This window comes from Topomyia yanbarensis, chromosome 1, assembly GCF_030247195.1.
Source record: "Topomyia yanbarensis strain Yona2022 chromosome 1, ASM3024719v1, whole genome shotgun sequence".
Classification (NCBI taxonomy): Eukaryota; Metazoa; Arthropoda; class Insecta; order Diptera; family Culicidae; genus Topomyia; species Topomyia yanbarensis.
Genome location: NC_080670.1, coordinates 204,312,372 through 204,331,933, shown reverse-complemented (window position 1 = coordinate 204,331,933; position 19,562 = coordinate 204,312,372). Strand labels below are relative to the sequence as shown.

Sequence of the window (19,562 nt, the reverse complement as noted above, 5' to 3'; positions counted from 1 at the left end):
CTGGTTTACTATCGAAGCTGCCACAAGCCGTTTCCGTTCCGATCATCCTATTTCTAAGATCCACACCGGTTCTTTTTCGGACGTCACAGAAGAAGCTGTTCATACTATGGCTGAAGCAAATCTTGGCATGGACGATGATCCTGTAGTAGTGAAGCTAGTTCCTAAAGACAAGGACTTTGCAACTGTTTCATTTGTGTCGTTCAAAATTGGGCTCAACACTGCACTCAAGTGTAAAGCTCTTGATCCCGCTTCTTGGCCGGAAGGATTGTTATTTCGAACCACTTTGAACCACTCATTTCTGGTAATGTCAAACGCTTCTAGTGGCTCGAGTCAACGTACCACGAATGTTCCTAGAAGCTACCATCGCAGCGGAAAGAACATTAAATGCCAAGTCATCTGACCGCTTGTTTGAAATATATTATCAGAACGTCAGACGCACAAGGACTAAAATCTCCCGATTCCGTTTGCAGCTTTCCAGCCGCGATTACGATGTAGTCGTGTTCACTGAAACTTGACTAAGATCGGATATCGACAGTGCAGAGAGTATACAATACTTCGATGCGATCGTAGCTCATTGACCAGCAGCCACTCGCGGGGAGGTGGAGTTCTGATTGCCGTTAAAACAGGCCTGAGTTTTGAATTTATTTCGCTGCCAAATTGTGACCAACTTGAACAAGTTTGAGTTCGAGTGAAATCTGAACATTGTTTGTTGTACATAACTGCCATCTATCTTCCACCCAACGCTTCTCTTGAGCTGTATAACGCTCATGCGAATGCAGTGCAGCTTATGTCGGACACTTCTTTTGAAATTGGCATGATTTTGACGCAAGGATACTTCAATCTTCCTGATCTACAGTGGCAATTAGACGAAGACGTTTATGGCTACATTCCATCGAATATTTCGTCAGAGATCGAACAATACCTAATAGAAACTATGCTCACGTGTGGTATTCATCAGGTGAACGATATTGTAAATATAAACGGCTGGCTCCTCGATCTTGTGTTTGTCAGTTTGCCGGACTTGGATTCTCGCGGATTATCGCCCAATCAATTGGTAGTAAGCGAACAAGGAAAAGACGGACAAATTTGGCTACCCAAGGTGAAACAGGAATGACCAAAGAAACTTTTCGCTGAGATCTCGCCTCACACAGAAGAAATGGAGCCCTTGTTTGTTGCACCGCAGAAATCATCCAATTCCTTTTTCTTGAGATTTTCATCGTAATAACGCCTCCTGAATGTCGGCAGATACAAAACCACTGTAGGACTACTTTCCGTCACAGAACTACAAGTAGCGAAGATAGGTTTGATCAAATTGGTGCAAGCTGAATCATTTCCCGAGAATTTAAATTTGCTGCATCGGGAGGTCAGTGCGTCCATAAAATCCCCACTACACCTTCTTAACCCGTTCATGGACATGTAAGGAATGATTCAAATTGTTGGACGGTTACGACTATCCAATGGATCCTATGATATCAAGCATCAATTCGGCAGGCCTGGTTCGTATCCGTTCACCAAACTGCTTAAAAACGTTCAACATTGCAGTATGTTTCATGGAGGCTAGCCGTCATTTGTGATGAATTCTGACCGCTCTATGGACGAAGAATAGTTCGAAGGGCCATCCGTAAATGCTTCAGGTGTACCAGAGTCAACTCCCGTCTCATCCAACAACCTATATGGCAACTATCGATTGAACAAGTTACTGCAAATTGGTGGGCGATATTTCCTCATGGCCCTCAACAGTTTCATCTGCCGAAGGAGCAAATCGTCGCACGTATACTCCAATAACGGTGCCAATTTCAGCGGGACCAAAAGTACGTTACATTAGCTATACAAAATGTTTCAGTCTGGACTCGACCAAGACAATCTACAAGCACCTTACCAAGGACGGTATTCAATGGCATATAATCTTTCCCCGGTGGACTGTGGAAGCAGCAGTTACGGTGACCAAAACATATCACGTTCGACAACTTGGTAGTTGATCATGACACAGAAAGGGATCCTCCGTGTTCTCCGAGTTTACTGTCAGACAAAAGAGTGACGTCGGCATCGGTTGCCTCGAGTTCGCTGGAGGTCTGCAACTGCGTTCATCCACGCAAAACTCGGCTATGCTGCTTTGCTACCCCTAGCGGTGTTACAGGTAGTCAAAAAGAATAACGCCTGTCATCGCGTCAGTTGTCCTCGGGGACACAATTACACGATGTTTCTGAGAAGGTACATGTAGCAGGGGTGTTCGTAAGGAAAATCGATAAACAAGATAATATATTTGTGATCCTGGTTGCTGCTAAATTACAAGTAGCACTGATAAAGCAGGTTTCGCTATCTCAACTGGAGCTCAGACAGCGTATCACTGAAGCATTATCTCATTATGGAATTGAACATTGGGCGTGCACAGACTGAACCATCGTTTCGGTCTGGCTATCTGCCCACCCCACATTAGACTACTTGTCCCGCAGTTGTTGGAATCGCGTCATCATTGATGGCAACCCCACAAATCTCACATCCCGTATTCTCTCACAGGTCAAACTTGTTGAAAATTCATTGTGGTTGGTGGGAACACCTTGGTTGAAGTCTGATCAATGCAAATGGAAACTGTGTCTTGCTCCAGATGTTTAAGACGATGATCTGCTGGTAGCGACTTCGACGCGTTCGAAATTTGAACAGATGTTTCAGTTTTCGTTGATCATCCGCACATTGACTTGGGTCAATCGGTTCTTTTACAACCTCCTGTCAATCACAGCCGATCGTCGATGTGGGGAGTTTCTTCCAATAGAAATATAAACCACCAAATCACAGCTAATTCAAGCTGCTCAGTACGTGACATATACATCTGATTTGGAGTTACTGCGGAATTGCGAACTGTAGCTGTTCAACAAGTTGCATTTTCTCCATTTCATCCTTTGCTTGAACAGAGTATTATGCGCTTAAGATATCGGTACTTAAGGAACTTTGACGCGAAAATAATTTGTTAAAATACTTAAAACTCGGTAAAATAATATACAACAAGCTTAAAGCAGGACACCTTCTTAATACGATACTCAGAAGATGGCACAGCGCCAATGCACTTGGACAAAACAATGCGTATTTCCCCGCACATTGTGCTTCCATGTGATCAATTACGTCGTTTACCTTTAAACTTTTTAGTATGATGCGAGTCCAATATTTGTAATTAGCAGCGTTTCTGACAACCCAATTTTTCTACTCACTATATTATATATTATCCAAAAAATTCTTTTTTCAAAAAAAAAATCCTATTCCAGGCAAAATAATTCTCATGAAGTGGAAAGGAAGCATCTTACCATCGGGCGAAGAGCAAACCCCTAGTCAGGACAGTCCAACCGATGTGTCCGCATCACAACTGGCAACTATCAAGGATATCGTTTCAAGTCAATATGAATAGGAAACAGAAAATATTGAGAATCCAACAAATAAAAGTTGATAAACAACTAACCATAATCAGGTGGCTTCTTTTGCGTGCATCGCGTACAGGGTATTTTTGGCTGCTGGAAACCAGACCTGTAACGTTGCACTACCTGGTAGCGACCTCGACGCATTCCAAATATGATACTGAACTACAGCTTTTGAAAAGACGTTCATCGAAGTAGGAACTTTGCCCCAACGAAAATATTTCTTGCCAGATGTATGCGTCTGGAGTGGAAAATAACTTACCAGTTGATGGACAGCCTGCCGCCAGTGCGAGTGTTAGCTACAAGAGTATTGACCCTGTTAAACTGAAGGTAACATGTGATATGGAATTATAAATCACCAAGGGATACCTGTCAACCACAAGATACATCCTTGGCTCTGCAAAGCGAGAGTTATCCTGTCGCAACTGCGAGAATGCTTGGATCAGATCCTATCTAGAGATCAACTGAGTATTTAACCCTCCGTCAGCACCGCGTTTGAAATCTGTATCTGGAAGGGCCGTTGTAGTCCATACGCGATTCTGTTCTAACAGCCCATGAGTCCGATTCCTGAGCTCGGTGGGAAGCATCTGCCAGAAAACCGCCTGCATTCAAGCAGCAGCAGAATGAAATGGTTTGGGATCGATGAAAAACCGAATACCTATCCTTTGCACGTTTTTCCGTATTCGGAAACCATCTGCCTTCACGTAGGGAACACGTGACAAAGCAAACGACTGAATAGCGAAAGGAGGAAATTTGGTCGAATTCGAAGTTTGTGTATACATTCAGACACAGCCAACGAACTAGCTGTGTTTGATCGGTATTGGTATATGATAAAAATAGTTAAAACTCGGTCAAAAAATGGAACAAGTTTAATGCAGGACATCTTAATACGGCGCTTAGAAGATATTTAATTATTTCCCCGCATATTGCGCTTCCATGTGATCAATATCGTAGTTTATCTTTAAACTTTTCAGTATGATGTGAGCCCAATATTTGTAACAGCAGCACTACTCACTGTTTATTCGTTCAGCTTCTTTAAAAGAAGTCTTAGATAATACAATGTGATACTATCCAAAAAATTCAAAAGCAAATATACTCTATATTAAAAAAAAAATCTGTTCCAGGCAATACAAGTCTCACGAAGTGGAAAGGCATCGGACGAGGAGAAAACCCCTAGCCAGGACAGTCCAGCCATTTGTATCTCGTCCTCTGTAACCACCGACACAAATGAACTTTCGTTAGCTGGTAACTGTCAACGATATCGCTTTAAACCAATATGAATAGGGAACAGAAAATATTGAGAATATAATAAATACTATGCTAGCAACAACCAGCCATAAACAAGTGACTTCTTCGGTGTTGGCTAATCGTGCAAGAAGTACCTCACCAGTTCAATTCTGGAAATTGTTTAAATGCAGCTTTCAAATGGTTAAAGTGTTAACGCTATCAGTGTAACTTTAAGTTGCCATTTCGTCGTTAACCTACAAACAGTTGAGCGTAATGAGAGTCCACTATTCGTAATTGGTAGCGCACCTCAGTGTCCGGCTACTCTTCCAAAGAATTGTTCCCGATAACACCCATTTTGTTAATCACCAAGCAATTACGTTTTCTCAAAAATTCAAATAAAATACCCAATTTTTTATCGTAAAAAACCCATTCCAGGCAAAATAAGTCTCATGAAGTGGAAAGGAGCCATCTTGGCATCGGACGAGGATGAAACTCCCAGCCAGGACGGTCTAACCGATGGTACCCCGTCCTCGATAACCACCGAGTCCGGAACACTATCCAGCAGTGATGGAACGACACTAACACGACACACTCCGGAGGCCGAATCCAGTCTGTTGGCCACCATCGGCTCTACCAGTACAACAACACCGACCACCGAGCGGGAACTAGAATCCAACGGCTGCGGAACCGACGGTGATGGAAATAAGGTTAGTAAATGTTTTTTTTAGTTTGGATCCGATGTCTGACGAGAATATTTTTTAACCAAACGCAGATTTTCACCGTCGAACTCAACAAACGCTGGAACAGCCGACTCGGATTCAGTCTGAAGCAGGACCCGCTCACTGGTCGAACGGTGATCAGAGCTATCTACAGTGAAAGTGTCGCCGCCAAAGATGGTAGATTGCGGGTCGGTGATCAGGTCATAATGGTAGGTTTCTCAAAATCTACAACCGATTCATATGTCTAACTCAACTCACTCATTCACAGGTCAACGACGAATCCGTCGAAGCGATGACCACCGCTCAAATCATTGATTTGCTACGAATCATTCGAGGGTCGATCTGTCTTCGATTGGTACGTCGACAGGATCCAGCAGCCATTCCCAGCCATCCTCCCCTCGTTGAAGTTGAGGAACAAACTCAACCGGAGAAGGAGGAGGAGGAAGAGCAAAGTAAGCCCAGCGAGCCAGTCGAACAGGTCCCGGAAACGGAAACACCCGATCAGTAAACTAAGTAAGTCAACCGCTAATGTTTGTTCCCTTCTTCCTCACTACTTCTGTCGCAACACTCAGGATAGCCTTTTGTTATGTGAATGAATAACCTTCCAATCAACCCTCGCCGTTAATCGAACCTACAATAATAGTTGATTCCAGTTTGAAGGTAAAAGTTAGGTACACAATAGAATTTAACTCACATCCGAATACAGTCGATAGCTGTTATATGTTTGTGAATGAAGCACACACACACACACACACGATAGCGAAATTTGTTGGGAAATTCTCCCATCCTCACTCAAATAGTTAAGAGCCACTAAAACAACACAAGTTCTCCGACGGGATAAAGAAAGAGAGTAGGGATTACACACGTGAAACGAGTTGCATTTGTTGTCTACCGAAAGTCTAGTAAATTATTAACTTAGTGAATGAATTTGGAAAATAGTAAATAAATAGTTTAAAAGTTCAGACAGTTTCTGAAACTTTTTTTTACCAGAAAATACCAAAAAGTAAGTTAAAAAGTAACAAATAACTGTGAAATTGAATTTAAGCACCTGCGGAAACCGTTCCGATTAAATTGCCGGCAGCACTGCGTGGCAGTGCTGCGTTGGCTTGAAGAACAAAATTTCCGATTCGAGTTAGAGGGAATTGTACGTATCTGTCTGTCTGCAAGCCTGTGAAGAGTCTATTACAATACAATACATATGAAAGGATATTATTTATATGAACGTTTTGTTACGGTGAATTACCCTCGTATGTGCTGGTATCACATCCGTGATAAGATATTGATAAGAAATTGTTGGTTTGCGGTTTGAAAAAGTGTACAGTTATTCATAGACTACTGCGACTGTCATTTCGACACCGAAGCCTCGTGTGAAACAATTCAAAAACATTGAAGCTCTGAACCGAAACTTTTCTGTCTGCGCCAACAAAAAAAAAGTTCGCGTATCAATTCTTTTCGCAGCGTGACAACCAGTGTACCATATCAGCACGATACCAGCCAGAGATAACACTTTCTTTCAATAGCGCATCTCGAGGAACAAATAAATTTGATAAATTTAGCCCCATTTCGCCTGATGTGGTGTGTGACACAAACAATATACCCGGTGAAAGCGGATCGTTCTCAAACAGTTTCGGGCAGCAGGGAAAGCAAAAGTTTTTCACCCTGCCCCTACTCCGACAAGCAAACCGAACGGGAACGACGATTGGCATCGATTCAAGCTCGGAGTTACTTTGTTGCGACGCTTTCTATCAGCTATACAGCAGCTAACCTATTTATTGGACGGAAGATAGTGTACATATGTGAAGGAACTTCTTCGCTAGCTCAAGTCTGTCCTACTGCGAATATATTTGCTGTGCAACTGCACTACCTACTGCCGTCATCGTCGGACCGTCGCCACCCACCACCACCACTACCACCAACAGTTGATCCTGATAAGACGCTATGGAGGAAGGAAACAAGGTAAGTAATGGCATCACGTGCAGGTCGTATTTCCCGGTTGCACGTTGTGCAACTTTCTGGTCGGGATTTGTTTTCCTCGGTAGGGAGCGTTAGTGACAGAGACAGAGTGGGACGGGGTGGCTTTCGTCCGATGGGGTTGGATCCGGGTCGGGGGTTCGGTGAAAGGAGAAAAGCTTTTACGGTTATAAGCGTTTTTAGTTTATGACAGTTACGGTGTTACTGATCGCTATGATATTATGTAAAGTTTGTCTTAGGGACGGGGTGTCGTGGGTGTCATTGTTTAGTGTCGCAGGTGGTCATTTCTTTGATACTTTGACAGCTACGCGTCACTTTTTACTTAAGATGGCAAACGAAGATGTCCTAAGGTGAATGCAATTGACACCTGATCAAAGCGATGTAGCTGTAGGCTTAACTAAGTTATTGTAATTAACCCTTCAAACTGAATCCCTTCAATCGTCTCACACTACATGTTTGTCCTATATTTTATGAGTTTACCTAACCACACGTGACTGACTTGTGATTATAGACAGATTAATACGATACGACAATTGATAATTCGTATTTAGAAATTGAGAGTTCTGGATTCATATGAGTACTTTGATACTTCCAAAGATTTTTTAGAACATTTGACGAATAGAAAAAATCACCAAAAAGGAATTATGTTGAAAAAGTTCTACTTACTTTATTACAAAATGCAAAACATTCTTAACTTTTCAAATAAAAAATGTTGACGTCTTCGAAAAATATCTGTGGTTTCTCAATTCCAACAACTTCTTAGAACAATTAAAGAATTGAAAAAACGCCATAAAAAAGTTTTTATGATGATTTTTTAGGTGCCTTCCGCGAACAACGCGCTTTATCTCAACAGTTTTTTCGCAATAGAAATTTATCCTAGACATCATAACTCTTTCTCGAAATTTAGCAGAAATAAGTTTTCTATCTCATTTTTAGGTGGATTAATCACAATTCAGTATATATAAAAAGGGGACTTACATTTCAAAAAATATTCCTAACACTCCAAATCACTAAGATCAACTCCTAGAGCACAATCAATTAAACGCACGTTTTGGTGCCATCGCGACCACTGTGGAGTGCCAAATCAATTGACGAATGCTATAACGAACTAGCAATTAGACTCAGAAAGGCCGCGTCGAAAACATTGAGAATATCAATATTGCCAAACACCCCCAAAAGAAAAAGAGCTCGCGACCGATTAAATAAAGCACTAAAACAAACTAAAAAACGGCCTTATATGCAAAATTATAGATACAAGGTGGAAACTTGTAGGCAAGAGTTTATCCAAGCTATCAAAGAGCATAAAGAGAAGGAAGTTAGGAGTTTTTTTAAAAATCTTAATGATTTCGATGTAGGTGTTAGGATCAGGAAGACTTACAAGTATCTGAAAGAATTCACAAAACAAAAAAAAATTAGCAAAACGGTGATCAGCAATAAAGTTTGGGAAGATATGTTAAAGGAAAGCCAGGGGCCAAATATCGAAAAGTGTAGAGATCAAGACTACACGCCATTACCAAACCCACCAACGGAGGATGAGATAAAGGAGATTATCAGAGCTTCTTGTAATGGCAAATCCCCAGGCCCAGATAGAGTATACGCAGAATATATAAAATATGCAGACGAAGGATCAATTGAAACACTAACCAGGATCATAAAAGAAGTGTACCTCTCCAATAAAATGCCAGAGGAATGGAAGAAATCAATACAGGTCCCAATCCCGAAGAAATCAAATGCTACGGAAGCAGAACATTTCAGGAGAATTTCCCTGTGCAATGTGGCATACAAAATATATGCCCGGTGGTTAACTAAACAATTACGAACATTTGCAGGTGATCCAGGACTACATCAGGCGGCATTTACATCTCATAGATCCACAGACGACCATATTTTTACTGCAAGAAGGATTATGGAAGAACATTGGAATTCAGGAGATAAGTTATATATACTAGCATTAGATATAAAAAAAGCATTTGATACAGTCAGCTTACAGAGCCTAACAGACATCTTAGTTAGACTAAAGGTACCAACGAGACTAGTCGATAGGATAATAACTTGCGTCCATGGGGAAATAACAAGGATCAGATGGCAAAACCAGTTGTCGTCTGAAGCTAAACGCGGAAAAGGCATCAAACAAGGATGCCCGATATCGCCCATAATTTTTAATTTAATAATGCAAGATGTGTTAAAAAAAGTTGAAGAAGACATCCCAGGCGTTAGATTATTGGATGTAGGCTATCTATTACTCCCATTGATTCTAGCTTTTGCAGATGATATTTTAATAATCTGTAGAAGTAAAAAACAACTGGAAGAAATATTGAAGGCACTAGAGGAAAGATTGTCAAATGTAGGACTTATGATAAACTGTGAGAAGAGTCAAGCCATGATTAGATATCCCAACAACGATGCAAAAACCCCAGAAGAGATAGTTTTAAACGGGAAAACATTTAAGGTCAGCGAAAGTATAAAATATTTAGGAATATGCCTAACTGCTTCACTGAACAGAAAACTTACCAATAGACAAAGATGTAGAAACGCGCTTAAAGCATCTAGGCTTATCATTGATTTTTGTAAAAAATTTAACCCTTCTTGGGAATTAGGAAAATTAATGTATAATACAGTAATAGCTCCATCTATTCTATATGGTACTAAAGCAACAGTTTTGACGAAGAGAAACAGGATAACAATGAGTGAATACGAAAAAATTATTTTAAGAAACATATTCAGCCAGTGCAAGAAGCCCCCAGGTCTTATATTTAATGCGAGCAGGATATTAGAGGGAAAAACAATAAATAGGAGAGCTAGAGTAGGTAGAATAAATTACTATGGACACATTCTTCGTAGAGAAAATCATCATCCATTACGCAAAGCGCTGAAACTGAAATGTAAAAAAAAGAAGGAAGGAAGACCAAGCTTAACATGGACAGATGCACTCAAACAAGATTTGGAAAAATATCAAAACTTCAGCGAACAACAATGGAAAGAAATGACAAAATGCAAAGACAAACTAAAAAGAAAGGCAGAAGAAATATATGATAACACTAATAGTGAAATTTCGGAAGGAGAATCATCACAAGAAGAAACGAAAGGAAGCAGATATAGGCACTGGAGAAATAAGACAAAAAATCAAAGAAAATGAAAAAAGAAGTAATAGCAATAGAGGATGGAGACGGACACAGGGTGCGAGATACGTTCCGGTTGAAAATACGCTAGTTTTTGACAAATAAGTACGAAACAAATCAGCACATACAAGACAACCGTTCTCATCGATCTTACATCAGCTTACACCACCAATAGTACGCAACAAAAGAAAGACACCATGCTGTATACGAAATAGTGCAGCAATAGAGATAGGAATAGCGAAAGTATCCCAAGAGCAGATCGGAAACAGAATACCCAAATGAAAATATGCCGAGGACAAGATATACGAAAGGAATAAGCCATGGAATTTAAATAATGGGAAACACAGGAAAAGTAGTTAACTGGAAAGATGTGAACAAATCAAAAGGTAAGTAAGAGGCGAGAGTGAGGTATGTAGAACAGAATTAATAATAATACTAAAGAAACAAAAGATGACCTATTCGATCGAAGAAAGGCGACAATATGAATGGATTATACATTTTAAAGGAACCCAATATTATATTTACATAACACGTTCGACCAACGAGTAAATCGCAGTCAATATCGACAAATCGCAGTCAAAACAATCGGTTAAATTTGCTCTCTGGTAAATGGTTTTATGGTGAGTAACTAAACAGCACTTCACGTCTCGAACTTATATTCCAATATATCATATTACTAAGTAAGTGTAATGATATATTCGTTACTAAATACTACATTAATTCATTGTATATAATAAACATATCATCCCACAGGTATTTAACAACTGAAAACATTTAAGTAATCATTACTACAGGGTTGCGAATAATGATTTAGCATTTATTATTGCATGACACAAAGCGATAATTATAGGATATTAATACCAGCTAATTATTCGAAGTTACGTAATTTATTACAAATGCCCTGTCCAGAGTCTCGTCGAGCTTTAGGTAATAACAGGGGTGCGAGGAAGATCGCAAATACATGTAAGTGACAAGAAATACATTCATGTAGGTACAATAAAAACACCATGTATAATTTGGTGAGTAAAATTATCATGCCCAGTGCAGATTACAGGTATATTGTAGCATTTTCAGCACCATAGGAAAACTTAAGGAATTGTTTTTCTTCTTGCCCATTTCGAAGTGATTCCTCCGTATTCTCTTTTTTTTTCTTTCTTTTTCTTTTCCTTTTTTTGTTTCAAAATATAGGAAACAATACTGTGCTCAGCACCAAAGATGACGTCGACTGAACATGGAGAAATTTATTTATTACAGCCACATGGTATCTGCTATATATGGATAAAGGTAAATGATCAATTACATCAAATTACTCCACATAATATGTAATAAATTTCATATAACGAAAGGGAATTGGGAGGGACCATCAGGGCACCTGATCGAAGCGATTTGGACAGGGAGAGTAGAGTCGCTAGCTCCCTGTTACTAACATTTCGTGGACATTGGGCGGGCTCTTCTCCCCACCTATTGGGGTTACCTTTCACATCAACGGCTTGCATTGCGACTTATTCATATGATCTTGTTATTGGAAGGAGATTCTTGAACATCCCCATGATACGTGCAAGCGAAATTGCTTACCGGTCGCCCAACTCCTTTTTGGCCCTTCGTACAATGACATGCTGATTATAATAAGTGGGTAATACTTGATCAAGTTGAAGTGTAAGGACTACCCAGTGCTATGGAGGGTGCTCCTGCTACAATAGGTGGCAGTAACATATCATCATCATCATCGCGACCACTGTGGAGTGCGATAATCATCATTACCAAGCTTGAGGAACACTATTCTTAGGTAAAATGCCAGAAAGGGGCAGAAAAACCTGATCTTCCAACTCGAAGCTTAACTACTTGATCCCACTTGCCAAGAAACAGAACAACCGGAAGACCGATAAAACAGCCAAATAAAGTGGAGAAATTCGATTGAAAAGTGCTGGTATGGCAAGCAATATGTTCCTGCAGTTGGAAGTCTCATTTTTTACACTACCGGAACTATAAATACGCAGATCTATCGATCTGAGTATCAGAGTGTCTGCCTTAATACGAGCCCCACTGTTTTGAGGTCGCCACACTACGCCAATTGGCTTACGAAAAAGTATTTCGTTTAAGGGGGTCCTCTTATATAATTGTGGCAAAAAGTACCTAATGCATTTTTTTTGAAGCAGTAAAATGACTTAGATATGTGCGCTATTAGGTTTCATCTATAAAATAAAAATTTTCGAGCACAAGGTGTCAAAGATGGCGTTTGTGGGCACAGAATATGCGCGCTCAAGTGGCACCCTAGACCGGCCTATTGTACGTTATCAGATATAGGGGCCTCTGCCATAAGCTGTCCATTCAACCCGGGTTTTGCCCGCCTAAAAGAAGGCAACATTATCGGGTGCTGTAACCTACAATATTTTGTTCAATAACGATTTTTTACAGCCGGCCAAAGTGCAAAAATCATGCATAAAAACGATACTTTATTTTCAAGTGGCCGCCATTTTGTTTCTATATCCAATTTTTTCAAAACACCTTTTTCTGGAGCCGCCATTTTGGACGCTATTTTTGACACCTTACACTTGAAAATTTTAATTTTATAGATGAAACCTTAATAAACATTTTGCAGAATAGCGCACATGTCTAAGTCATTTTGCATCTTCAAAAAAATATCAAACATTATGCACATTTTGCACAATTTTATAAGAGGAACCCTTTAAAACCAAGATCAACAATACAGGATCCAGAACCCAACAGAGAATAAGTATCCAGGATAACGAATGCATGACATTGATCTAGGACCAAGCTCGAGGATCGAGTATTTAACCCTTTCATGCCCGACTTTTTTTCTAGCGCATGTCAGGTTTCAAATTTTTTCATTGAAAGCGCTAGGGTCAAAAAAACAAAAAGCCTTTTTTCATAAAGATAGGTGCTTCTGGGAGCTGCTCAATTGTTACGTTGCACTTCTTAATACAATTCTCCTAAAATATTCACAATAGTCCAATTGCGTGGAAAACGTAATTATGGCTAGCTATTTAAAAACGTTGTCCACAAACAACATGGGCATGAAAGGGTTAAGATCTAAGATTGAGGCTCCTTGATACTGGATCCTTGATCCTGGATCAAGGGGATCCTGGATCAAGGGGTTGATTCTGGATCCCCTTGATCCAGGATCTCCTTAATCCAGGACCCCTTGATCCAGGATCCCCTTGATCCAGGACCCCCTTGATCCAGGATCCCCTTGATCAAGGATCCCCTTGATCAAGGATTCCCTTGATCCAGGATCCCCTTGATCCAGGATCCCCCTGATCCAGGATCCCCTTGATCCTGGATCCCCTTGATCCTGGATCCCCTTGATCCTGGATCCCCTTGATCCTGGATCCCCTTGATCCTGGATCCCCTTGATCCTGGATCCCCTTGATCCTGGATCCCCTTGATCCTGGATCCCCTTGATCCTGGATCCCCTTGATCCTGGATCCCCTTGATCCTGGATCCCCTTGATCCTGGATCCCCTTGATCCTGGATCCCCTTGATCCTGGATCCCCTTGATCCTGGATCCCCTTGATCCTGGATCCCCTTGATCCTGGATCCCCTTGATCCTGGATCCCCTTGATCCTGGATCCCCTTGATCCTGGATCCCCTTGATCCTGGATCCCCTTGATCCTGGATCCCCTTGATCCTGGATCCCCTTGATCCTGGATCCCCTTGATCCTGGATCCCCTTGATCCTGGATCCCCTTGATCCTGGATCCCCTTGATCCTGGATCCCCTTGATCCTGGATCCCCTTGATCCTGGATCCCCTTGATCCTGGATCCCCTTGATCCTGGATCCCCTTGATCCTGGATCCCCTTGATCCTGGATCCCCTTGATCCTGGATCCCCTTGATCCTGGATCCCCTTGATCCTGGATCCCCTTGATCCTGGATCCCCTTGATCCTGGATCCCCTTGATCCTGGATCCCCTTGATCCTGGATCCCCTTGATCCTGGATCCCCTTGATCCTGGATCCCCTTGATCCTGGATCCCCTTGATCCTGGATCCCCTTGATCCTGGATCCCCTTGATCCTGGATCCCCTTGATCCTGGATCCACTTGATCCTGGATCCACTTGATCCTGGATCCCCTTGATCCTGGATCCCCTTGATCCTGGATCCCCTTGATCCTGGATCCCCTTGATCCTGGATCCCCTTGATCCTGGATCCCCTTGATCCTGGATCCCCTTGATCCTGGATCCCCTTGATCCTGGATCCCCTTGATCCTGGATCCCCTTGATCCTGGATCCCCTTGATCCTGGATCCCCTTGATCCTGGATCCCCTTGATCCTGGATCCCCTTGATCCTGGATCCCCTTGATCCTGGATCCCCTTGATCCTGGATCCCCTTGATCCTGGATCCCCTTGATCCTGGATCCCCTTGATCCTGGATCCCCTTGATCCTGGATCCCCTTGATCCTGGATCCCCTTGATCCTGGATCCCCTTGATCCTGGATCCCCTTGATCCTGGATCCCCTTGATCCTGGATCCCCTTGATCCTGGATCCCCTTGATCCTGGATCCCCTTGATCCTGGATCCCCTTGATCCTGGATCCCCTTGATCCTGGATCCCCTTGATCCTGGATCCCCTTGATCCTGGATCCCCTTGATCCTGGATCCCCTTGATCCTGGATCCCCTTGATCCTGGATCCCCTTGATCCTGGATCCCCTTGATCCTGGATCCCCTTGATCCTGGATCCCCTTGATCCTGGATCCCCTTGATCCTGGATCCCCTTGATCCTGGATCCCCTTGATCCTGGATCCCCTTGATCCTGGATCCCCTTGATCCTGGATCCCCTTGATCCTGGATCCCCTTGATCCTGGATCCCCTTGATCCTGGATCCCCTTGATCCTGGATCCCCTTGATCCTGGATCCCCTTGATCCTGGATCCCCTTGATCCTGGATCCCCTTGATCCTGGATCCCCTTGATCCTGGATCCCCTTGATCCTGGATCCCCTTGATCCTGGATCCCCTTGATCCTGGATCCCCTTGATCCTGGATCCCCTTGATCCTGGATCCCCTTGATCCTGGATCCCCTTGATCCTGGATCCCCTTGATCCTGCATCCCCTTGATCCTGCATCCCCCTGATCCTGCATCCCCTTGATCCTGGATCCCCTTGATCCTGGATTCCCTTGATCCTGGATCCCCTTGATCCTGGTCGTGCTGGCTTCTTGGTCCTGGCTCCTGCATCGTCAAGAAAAAAGGAAATGACCGCGAGTGAAGTGCAATAGAAAATTGTTTGCACAAGAATTGATGGATACTCGGCAATATTTGTTTTTTATTCATCCTTAAGGCTCAAGTTACCTCAAGGCTTGGTAGTGTGCGTAAGAAAAATTGTGTTCAGCTTTGTCACCAGATTAAAACCTTTCCAAAACTCTAAAAGAAGAATATCAGTCGATTTATTAGATCATCACGATTTAATTCATGCATAATACCTGCTGGAAAAACTATCGGCTTAGCTGAATGGTGCTTTTGAAGAAGTGGCTGTTGTTTTTTCATTGCGCAGTTGTATTGCGTACCACAGTACTGTGTGGTAGTGTGACAAAAAATCACAGCCACTTTTTCAAAAGCACCATTTAGCGAAACCGATAGTTTTTCCGGCAGCTATTTTGTATGATTCGAATCCATTGGTCCTAGCAGCCCAGCTCCATGCTTTTAACCTTCGTTTAAAGAATTTTTTTTATATGCATAAGAAGTCTCTGGGCGCCATTAGATCTGAATACCCAAAATCCGCGGTTTGCACGAACATTCAAAAACCCCTGCGAATATGCAAGCGGTTACATGGTTATACAAACGAATTTAAACACACGAAGTTACATACACGCGACACATACACACGTCTTCGCGATCAAACCTGTTTCCATATAATCGTTCGAGCTCTGCACGATAATGCAACCCTGATCACAAAAGGGAACAGGTAATGGCAATGATTCACGCAAATGCTTTAGATTAAAAAGCCCCGATGATTAAGTGGACGCTTTAGCACTCATAAATTTATAAAAGCGATTTCAAAAGCAAACATACAAACGCTCGTTCCCACGCTTCTACACCCACTATCCGTGGGTTCAGAATCATGGCTTGGTGCAATTGCCCGTAAGCAGTGTTTTAATGAGTGACATTTCCTATCTTGTCTGCAATTGGTCGGTGTTAAGTCAGACCGGACTAAGTCGCAAAACATCAAAAAATGAGATAATTATAGCAATGGATAAAGAATTTCGTCAGCTACATTCGACTTTTGCCAGATTTCAAAAATGTAACAATAAACAAGAATTACTGCAAAAATTAATTTCCAATCATAATGTAAAGGATGCTGCGATTCAAACTTTAAACTCGTTTTTCTCGAAATCAATATTTTGTCACTTAGTCCGGTCTGACTTAACACCGACCAATTGTAGTAGATTGTAGCTTCAAATGGACCACTCTTAAAGAAGGTGTTGAAAATGCCTCGTACGCATCATCGATTTTTTTGATGATTTAGTTTATTACCATTCCACTGTCTTTGTTCAACGCATTAGCTCTAATAGTTCGTGGCGCTTCCGCTCAACACAATTTTATGGCATTTTTGGTATTATAGTGGTACTTAGGAATGAAGCAAATATATTAATACCAATTTAATGGCATTCCATCGTTTGAAGGCAAAGTACTTAATAAAATAGTGCGACATCCTCCGTAATGGGGCCAACATAAACAAGAGTATTATCGTTCTTGCTGCTCTCGTATAACTGTGGGAAATCTACACGTGCCGGAAACGACAAGCTCCGAAGCTACATGTTTTGAATGGGACCGTAAAGATTGTCGAGGAATGCATTTAACACACTCGGTATGAATTGCTGAACAACTTTGCCAGAGACTGTGTACTCTGCTATCTCATCACATTTCGAAATAATTTATTAATCACAATTATAATCAAACCAACGGGCTTGAAACTGTATCCCTTTGTTGGCGGTGCTTGTTTTGAGTGATGAGAGCTCGTTCTAGAAAACAGCCTTATTCAGCATTACGACGGATTAATTATTCGATTGAATGCGGGTTCTTTCAAATTCGATTTCATTTTTTCACCTTTACCTACTAGTTTGCCAATAAAGCCGCTTTTTTATATGGAAACTTCCATTTTGTTAATTTGCTCGTTGTTCAATTAAAATCTTGTCCGATTTCGACGGAATTGTATTTCATGACTACCGTAAACAAACCGTTGCTAGGATACATCAACCAAACGAAAATAAATTCAATTTTGCGAAGCTCGTTGCAGCCGCCGCCGAATTGCTATGGTTGTTTAATTGCTCAAAAGTGAATTCTGAACAGTCTAAACACAGAGCAAACGATCACAAAAGACTATTAATTTACAGTTTCCATCGAGTTGAACATAAACCATCCGTTTCCGGAGGGTTTGCTGCGGCCATCTTCCATACGTTTCGCGTGCTTCCGCTCGCTGATGGCATGGCATGGCATACACCACAAACCACCAGACGTCGCACTCGAGGACCGATCAAACGGGTGGTCTATTAGAAATGAAGCCCCACTTCTGCTGGTCTGTGGTTTCGGGTGTGTTCGGAAAGAGAGCAAAGGACCAGCACACCGAACCGGGGTTCCATGCAAAATATATTCGTATAATAAAACTTTACTAACATAATATTCATCATCATCATCATCATCATCATTTCGCCCCGAGGATAGTTGACTGAGCGAGAGCGTGCTCGGATAGTGAAAAGTAGCGGTTGTGCAAACCAGCTGACGGTCTACACTGGGCCCTTACTGATAGTGAGGACCGTGCAGTCCGGATACTGGTTGGTTGTGGTTCCGACGGACAGGGTTGGTTGAACCACAGAGCCGACAAAAAAAAGTTTACTTTTGAAATGTACTTTTCAAAAAGCAACAAGATTGTCCAAAGCCATAAGTACACCTAAAACGGGGTGGGGGGAAGGTGTCAGCTCTTTTTTACGATTATTTGAAATAGATAGTACTCAAACTCGGCCACGTAGTTGGCAACCCTGAGCGACTGGACTCTGGCTGCAGTCTACACTCGAGAGTGGGAACCTCGTCAGCAATATACGTAAATTTAACGTTCCTAAGCCCGGAGCCGAATTTCGGTAACAGCAATTCAGCTGATTCGCTCTTCGGAAAATCCAGCTCCGGCGGGATTAAATTTGCATACGAGCGGGAAGCATTGTTAACGTCGTTGGCAAACAATCTACAAATTACATTTCTCGGAATTTGGCCCTCGCTAGCCCCTTTGCTGCGTGTCGTCCAACCAGCGAATCCGGTTGGAGTAACCGCGGTGATGAGGAGGAATGAGTCCGTTTGAAAGCAGCAATCTCTCGACGTTTGCTCGTTTCGATGAAAAGTGATTACGTTCCGTTTGGTGGTGGAGGCTACAGTCGAGTGGAACCGTTTAAATGGCTGATGATTTTCGTGCGTTGATTTGTTTGTGGATGCTCAATTTGAAAGCGACAATATGCCAGTTTGAGCTTCTAAAATAAATACGATGACAATAAAATATGAAAAGACTAACTTTCAAAGCCAACACGACGTGGAGCCTACGGCTATCAAAAACAGCAAAAGTAAGCGGCAGTAAAATTTCTTACCTCCCTCAAACTTTCAGAGTCCGCAAAAGTCCTGCTCCACAACTAGAAGGAAACCTCTTCCGGTAAAATCCTGCTGATGTGGAACCTGATCCCTCTAAGGAAAACTCGCCGCCGGCAACCGGAAAGGACCAATAAAAAAGCTTTCCCGTTATGCACTGGCTTCATGGCCTTCTCGATGAGTAAATAAATAATCTAACCAACTTTGTGAAACTTGCTTACCTACCACCTACCAAGTGTTGCCGGCCCCCAAAAAATTACCATCGGGTCCGTTCGTCGACGGTTGCTTTGATCGTTTTGGCGGGGATAGAAAAGTTTCGAACCGATGATGCCCCGTTGGTAGTAGGAACCTATATTAACTACCGTTCCGTACAGTCTTCAACCAATGAATCCTTCTTCGGAAAGATACACGAGAGCGAATCGATTGAATGTGACAGTTGAGAAAGGGACGATGGCAGCGGAGAGAAAATATTGCGATTTTGTTGCAATTTTGTTCCACTTTTACGAGCGACAATTTACGATTCAAGCAGCTAAGTGGGTGTAA

The 19,562-nt window shown here is 42.2% G+C and overlaps 1 protein-coding gene across 2 annotated transcripts in view; it reads left to right on the top strand.

Annotated features, from left to right (window-relative positions):
• LOC131688988 (uncharacterized) overlaps positions 1-6,567 on the top strand; it is a 134,753-nt gene extending 128,186 nt beyond the window's left edge. For both annotated transcript variants that reach the window (XM_058973701.1, XM_058973710.1), the window contains 3 exons: positions 5,067-5,338; positions 5,404-5,559; positions 5,619-6,567. In XM_058973701.1, coding sequence (XP_058829684.1) covers positions 5,067-5,338; positions 5,404-5,559; positions 5,619-5,858 — 668 coding nt within the window. In that variant the 3' untranslated portion in view covers positions 5,859-6,567. The remainder of the gene's footprint in view (positions 1-5,066; positions 5,339-5,403; positions 5,560-5,618) is intronic.
• The last annotated feature ends 12,995 nt before the right edge of the window (positions 6,568-19,562 follow it).